Source organism: Gracilinanus agilis, chromosome 2 (assembly GCF_016433145.1).
Source record: "Gracilinanus agilis isolate LMUSP501 chromosome 2, AgileGrace, whole genome shotgun sequence".
NCBI classification, from domain to species: domain Eukaryota; kingdom Metazoa; phylum Chordata; class Mammalia; order Didelphimorphia; family Didelphidae; genus Gracilinanus; species Gracilinanus agilis.
Window position 1 is genome coordinate 170,566,330 of NC_058131.1, and position 7,155 is coordinate 170,573,484.

The 7,155-nt window shown below is 44.1% G+C and overlaps 1 protein-coding gene across 9 annotated transcripts in view; it reads left to right on the forward strand.

The window, feature by feature from the left end:
- Positions 1–6,525, forward strand: part of FGFR1 (fibroblast growth factor receptor 1) — a 70,618-nt gene extending 64,093 nt beyond the window's left edge. For 7 of the 9 annotated variants that reach the window (XM_044663564.1, XM_044663556.1, XM_044663559.1 and 4 more), the window contains 10 exons: positions 101–318; positions 1,250–1,395; positions 1,593–1,714; positions 2,079–2,189; positions 2,716–2,906; positions 4,721–4,843; positions 5,133–5,203; positions 5,537–5,674; positions 5,857–5,962; positions 6,211–6,525. In XM_044663564.1, the coding sequence (XP_044519499.1) occupies positions 101–318; positions 1,250–1,395; positions 1,593–1,714; positions 2,079–2,189; positions 2,716–2,906; positions 4,721–4,843; positions 5,133–5,203; positions 5,537–5,674; positions 5,857–5,962; positions 6,211–6,387 (1,403 nt within the window). In that variant the 3' untranslated portion in view covers positions 6,388–6,525. The remainder of the gene's footprint in view (positions 1–100; positions 319–1,249; positions 1,396–1,592; positions 1,715–2,078; positions 2,190–2,715; positions 2,907–4,720; positions 4,844–5,132; positions 5,204–5,536; positions 5,675–5,856; positions 5,963–6,210) is intronic. The other 2 variants (XM_044663557.1, XM_044663562.1) reach the window with 1 other exon arrangement.
- Positions 6,526–7,155: the final 630 nt, after the last annotated feature.

The following is a 7,155-nucleotide window of genomic DNA, read 5'->3' on the forward strand; positions in this document are numbered from 1 at the left end:
AAGGGAAATAGGGAAGGGCCATTTTTTTCTTATGGAGTTGGGGCCCTAGGAGGCTGGTACCCCCCCAGTGCCTGCTGACACCCTGTTCACACCGACTCAGCCCTGGAGGAGAGACCAGCAGTGATGACCTCGCCTGTCTATCTGGAGATCATCATCTATTGCACGGGGGCTTTCCTCATCTCCTGCATGGTGGGGTCTGTCATCATCTACAAGATGAAGAGCGGTACCAAAAAGAGCGACTTCCATAGCCAAATGGCTGTGCACAAGCTGGCCAAGAGCATCCCCCTGCGCAGACAGGTAACAGAAAGTAGATGGGGGGTTCACACTGTCTCCCACCTATCCCCAGCATTCTTTGTCTCCTCCACCACTCTCCAAGTCTAATCTTGTGCCCTCGACTTCCCTTACCATTTCCTAGTTTTGCCTCTCTACTTCTGCGGCCAACCCAGCTAAGGTTCCAAGTTAGTTATAACTCTGCTCTAGGAGATGGAGCTTATCTACCTACTGCTTTTCCTACTAATCTCCCTTTCAAAGTCCTAACTCCAAGCCTTTGACTCAACTTTGTACATGGATTGTGTTGTCTGGACCAGACAGTCCAGGATGACTCCAAAGGTCATGCCTAAAAAGACTTCCAGCTACATATGTGGAAGACCACAGCGGGGACAAGTCCCTAGGGGCAAATCAGAGGTGCGAGGATGCAAGCATATATACTGAGATCTCCTTTTCATCTAAAAAAAATTTTATAGAAATTTTGTAGAAGGAAAAAATATGAAATGGGCTATAACTCTGGGAAGAAGAGATGTTTTAAAGGTTAAGAATCTCTCATCTGGGCTGAAAGATCATTTTCAGGAACCTGGTGTGGTATATGTCCCCTAATGTGGTATAAAGGTAGAATTGCTACTGGGGTGATGGGACAGACTTGTATAAAATGCTATGACTGTAAGGGATCTTAGAGATTATCTAAACCCTACCTCCTCATCCTACAGATAGAAGACTGAGGCTCAGAGGGGTTAAACAATTTGCAAAACGTCATCCAAGTAGACAGGGGGTAGTTCTGGGTATAAAACGTGTTTTGGAATCCTAGAACTCTTTCCACTCTCTTATGCCATCTTGAAGGTAGATAGGTAGATAAAATATTGAAGAAGTCTGGTCATAAGAAAGAAATAACTTATTCATCCTCCAAACGCAAAACTATCCTACCTTTTACCCCCTTTCTACTTCCTAGAAGGGTGACCCCACTCTTTTTTTACAGGTGTCCGCTGATTCCAGCGCCTCTATGAACTCAGGGGTCCTGCTGGTTCGGCCATCGAGGCTTTCTTCCAGTGGGACTCCTATGCTGGCAGGTGTCTCTGAGTATGAACTTCCTGAGGATCCCCGATGGGAACTGCCCCGGGACAGGTAATTCTCCAACCTCAGCTTCCTATAAAGTTCCTTGGCTTCTTATTTTAGGACTTATTTTGAAAGGTAAAGGAAGTGTCCACAGGAGAGTTTCTCTTTTCCTTGCTCTGCACTGGATAAAACCAATGAGTAATGGCCTCTGAGGAACTGTACCATGACAGTAAACTCCATCCCACTCCACAATCTTTACTCAACAGGTTGGTTTTAGGCAAACCACTGGGAGAGGGCTGCTTCGGACAAGTAGTGTTGGCAGAGGCCATTGGGTTGGATAAAGACAAGCCCAACCGGGTGACCAAGGTGGCAGTGAAGATGCTGAAATGTAAGTGACATATTATTCTAAAGATGCTTCTTTTCATTTCCCACATTTCCCACAAGCCTCGGGCCAAGAGGAACTCTCCAGTTTAGACTGTTGTCAGATTATTTAAGATCCTTTTGTTTCCTCAGCTTTATTTCTTTTGTTTTCTTTCCTACCTTCAGCCCCATCTTGGCCACCTCCCCATGTATTCCCTATGTATATGCATAGGGAAGGAAAGCGATGTGAGGGAGGGGGAAGAAAGAAGGGAATCCTGGGGAAAAGGAGCTCCTGAAGGAGAGATAAAGACTCTTTAGCCCACTGGGCCTGGTGGGCCTAGCTCTACTCTTATAAGTAAATGTCTTGCCTGTCTTTCTGATTTATATTAAAGCGGATGCAACAGAGAAGGACCTGTCAGATCTGATCTCAGAAATGGAGATGATGAAGATGATTGGGAAACACAAGAACATTATCAACTTGTTGGGGGCCTGCACACAGGATGGTATGACCCAAAGCTCGTCAGAATAGGTTTAGGGAAGTATCTATGTGGACATATCAGCAATAAGCTTTCTGAGCCATGCTTGGGGAAATGGAGACAATATTGCCTAGCCAGGCCAGGATTCAGATTGCTGGTGTGTGTATATGGTGGAGAAATGAGTGCTATTTCTCATTTGGGCAGCAGTCATTTGTGGGGGGAGAAGGCTTGGAGAAGGCTAGATCTGCCTAGGATTTTGAGGTGGGGAGTGAGCTGGAGAGATGTGCTGTTTACATCGTTCATCTGTGAAACAAGACTGTATTTCCCCTGGTATCCTTTGTTACTTTTGCGTTAGGGTTTTGTCTCAATTTGCTTTGTGGGGTGCCCAGGACCATTCTGGGTCTTTGAAAGATGGTGCTTCATAGAGTGGCTCAAACGCCCAATGCAAAGCAGCATAGTGCTGACCTCTGTGGAATTTTTTAGGAAGAGGAACGGAGATAAACATGGGACCTAAAACCTATTCTTCTAGCGTCTTCTTCTTTATGCTTACCAGGCCCTCTGTATGTCATTGTGGAATATGCCTCCAAGGGCAACCTTCGTGAGTACCTGCAGGCCAGGCGGCCCCCTGGACTCGAATACTGTTACAACCCCAGCCATGCCCCAGAAGAGCAACTCTCTTCCAAGGACCTTGTGTCTTGTGCTTACCAGGTGGCCAGGGGCATGGAGTACCTTGCCTCCAAGAAGGTGTGGAATCTCAGGCTAAATGGACTATGTGTAAGGGTGGAGGGTGGAGAGTGGAATAACTTTCTCTAGTTCTTAATTGAGCGTATCAAGTAGCTTACCTAAGCTTCAAATATTAATTTAATCCTCAATCTTCATGAAATACACATTCATTAATTCTCTCAAATTATAATTTATTAGGTACCAACTATATACACTGTATTTGAAACTTTGAAGAGATAAAAGGGTAGCAGAAAGCACAGTTTATGGTCCCAAGTGATATGTGATATAATTGGGAACATGTGATATAATTGGGAAACAGGGTTTATGCATATATATGTGTGTGTGTGTATATAGCATATATACATATATATTTGAATTATTAGGGATCATAAAGCAGGAATGTTAGCATTGGAAGGGATCTTGGGAATCAACTAGTCCACGCCCTTCATTTTACAGATAAGGACATTCAGACCTAAAGTGATTAAATGACCTTCTTAAGTTGACTGAGTTAATTGGCAGAAGAATTAGGATTTAAACTTGTGTTCTGACTTCAAATACGACCCTATTTCCACCATATACACAAACACATGAAGACATACACAACAAAATGTAACTATACTGCCTAGATAAATCCTAAATATTTGTGGGAAGGTACCGATGAAGGCTAGGCCTCCTTGAATAAATTGCAATTGGCATCATCAACAAAATTGGCATTTTGTTTTGTTTTTACATGTTTAATTTTACAACAAAAACACACCAATAACAATTTATACACCATGAATTTTGAGAATGTGTTCAAATTTTTACATAGTCTAGTCTTTACATATTTGGTTTAAATTTTTTTCAATCAAATCCATCTTCTCTCCCCCCCCCCAATATTCATATATGGGAAAAGTATATATGGTAATCCCAATTCTAGTATCAGTTTAGTACTGAAATTTCCATATTTTTGCATTCTTTGACATTTTTAAAGCAATATCAGACCATTGAACTATTTACTACTTAAGTGGTCACAGTCTATATATAGCCAGTTTCCAGTTGTTCACCAAAATTAGGCTGTGGAATCAAGACATATAATTTCAGGTCTTGCCCTAAAACTTACCAGCTGTTAGCATTAGCAAATCATGTTGCCTCCTCTGTAAAACAGGATCAATAGTAGCACTTACCTGTTCAAATGAGATAGTATCTGCAAAATGTTCGGCAAAGTTTAAGGCACTATATATCAGCGATTATCTGTAAAGCAGTGGTAATAACTAGGCTATATAATGATAACAGATTGCCAAAGGACGGGACCAGGTGTGTGGCTTTTGTTTTATGTCGCCAGATTATGTTCCCCAAAGTAGCACCGGTTTGTAATGCTACCACTAGGGCATAACCTGTTTTCCCACGACATTGAGATTTCACACTTTTTTTTTTCTAAATTAATGGCTCTAGTGGTGGCATCCTATTGTTTTAATTTGCATTTCTTTATTAGTGAAGTTAAACATGTTTCCAAGAGGTTAATCACTGTATTCCCATTTGTCTGTTGACAACCTTTTACCACTTATTCAAGACTGTATACTGCCTTTGTAGATTCGTTATTAGCTCCCTTAAATTTTGAAGGTCAGGAATGAGTAGAGTTTTGGAGAAGCAAAGGGACGGTATGATTGAGTAGAGGGAGGAGAACATAGGATATAGGCATGTGTTATCTATATTGCCTTAGAAGGGATCATACGAATAGGAGTATGCAGAGAGCTGAGGGAAGGAGGCAGCTGATTAAGGGGTTTAGAAAGCCAATAGCTGCTAAAGCCTCCCTTCTTCTCACCCCAGAATTTTCTTTCTGCTTCCATCTTTAGTGCATCCACAGGGATCTGGCAGCCCGGAATGTCTTGGTGACTGAAGACAATGTGATGAAAATCGCAGACTTTGGTCTTGCTCGGGACATCCATCACATTGACTATTACAAAAAGACAACCAATGTAAGTGATGAAGATGCCTTTTTCCCATCTGTATCCCAAATAGTCTGTTTTTCCCCTTCTAAGTTTCTTCCTCCCCTCATCCACCTTGACAAGCTACCCTTCTACTCAGCCTTCTCTGTATACCTGTAGAACTGCAACCTTAGTTCAGTCTTCCCCTACAGGAGGTTGCTCTTCCCAGATGGTATGGAGAGAGGCACTCTGGATACTCCTGATCTCTGTACATCTCTGCTGCCTCCTCACATACCTCTGATTTCATTTAGTTATTTCATGCTCACTGTATTACATGTAGGGTCGGCTGCCTGTGAAGTGGATGGCTCCTGAGGCACTCTTTGACCGGATCTATACACACCAGAGTGACGTGTGAGTTGGAAGTAGTTGCTAGAATGTGGGATGCAGAGGTATGAGCACAGGGAGGTCTTGCCTACCCTCAGAACTAATAAGGAACCCCCTGGACCTTAAGTAGAATCTAAGCCTGCAGATGAGCCTGGCAGGGAATAATTTACATCAACTCCCTTTGGAACGGGGCAGCCATGTCAAATCTAAAAGTAAGGAATCACCTTCTAGTGCTCTCAGAAACCTCCTAAATTTGGTGTGATGGGCATGTGGTACTTTAGAGTAAACAGTCCTGGGAGGCACTGTCCACCAGTTAGTTCTATGCCTATACAAACCCACTGAATCTATGCTCATATACAGGTGGTCATTCGGGGTGCTGCTGTGGGAAATCTTCACACTGGGTGGCTCCCCTTATCCTGGTGTACCTGTAGAGGAACTTTTCAAGCTGCTGAAGGAGGGTCATCGAATGGACAAACCCAGCAATTGCACCAATGAACTGTGAGCACAAGGGCCAAAATGGGGGAGCCATGGAGGGAGAATGAAAATACCTGGGGGGATGGAGAAGCTGCTGGGTCCTAACAGGGTTCTGGGAAAGAAAGTCCTTTTCTTTCTAATCATTCCCTTCTTCCTCTTCCACCCAAACCTGCTTGGTTACCTCCCATTCCCTACCCTTGCCCCAGGTACATGATGATGAGGGACTGCTGGCATGCAATTCCCTCTCAGAGGCCTACCTTCAAGCAGCTTGTGGAGGACCTGGATCGAATTGTGGCCTTGACCTCTAACCAGGTACAACTATCCCCTCTTGGGCTACAGGAACATTGTAAGACAGCAGCCCACATGAATGGCTTCTCTCCAAGATTTAAGCTTTCTTCATAGCTCTTCAATTTTCCAAACTTTGGTATCCCTTGCCCTTCCCCTCAATTCCTTCAAATGTGTATCTTAATTTTTCCTTAGATTTGTCTTATCTTAAGGAGAGGAAAATGCCACACCTCTCTTACCCTGTACTCACTGAAATTTTTCTATACTCATCATAGGAGTACTTGGACCTGTCAGTGCCCCTGGACCAGTATTCACCAAGCTTTCCAGACACTCGCAGCTCTACTTGCTCCTCTGGAGAGGATTCAGTTTTCTCCCATGACCCTCTGCCTGAGGAGCCCTGCCTGCCCCGACATCCCACCCCGCTGGCCAATGGGGGACTTAAACGGCGCTGACATTCCTCCACAAACTGATATCCTCACCCCTAACTCCTGGTTGGGCTCATCTCCCTTCCCTTTTTCCTTCTCCCTGCCCACAGGAGTTGGCTGCCCACAATCCAAGGCCTTCCCTTTGTTGCCAACTCTATCCCACTGAGCTGATTTCCCTTCCATCAGTTAATGTCAGCCCCTTTGCTGGGAAAAAGGGAAAAAGAGGTACTTCCTGTTGGTTACTTCATTCCCCTCGGACCAGGAACTCTCCCTGCCCCAAAGGCAGCGAGGGTGGGGAATGGGAATGGAAGTTGAGGCTAATGGGGCTCTCTCTGGTCCTGTTTTTATTTTACCCTACTAGCCTCCCACATGCTGATGGCAGATGCTTCATCCTCAGGCTGCAGCATGGAGAGGTCAGTCAGTGCCTCAGGCCCCCACTGTAGGTGACCTCAGCTCCAGAAGGGTGGTACTAGTGGCTTATTAATTCCAATACTAATTTGCTTTGCTGACCAAACACACCTGGTACCAGATGGTGGGGCAAAGGCTGGGGGCAATCTGGCCCTGGGGTCCAGCCCCATCCTGGGGCTTTGTATATAGCTATGAAGAAAACACAAAGTGTATAAATCTGAGTATATATTTACATGTCTTTTTAAAAGGGTTGTTACCAGAGATATACCCATTGGGTAGGGCACTCCTAGTGGCTGGGAGATATCAGTTGCTATATATTGAAAAAAAAAGAAAAAAGAAAAAAAAAAAGGAAAAAAGTTTAAAAAAAAAGGTCATATATTTTTTTGC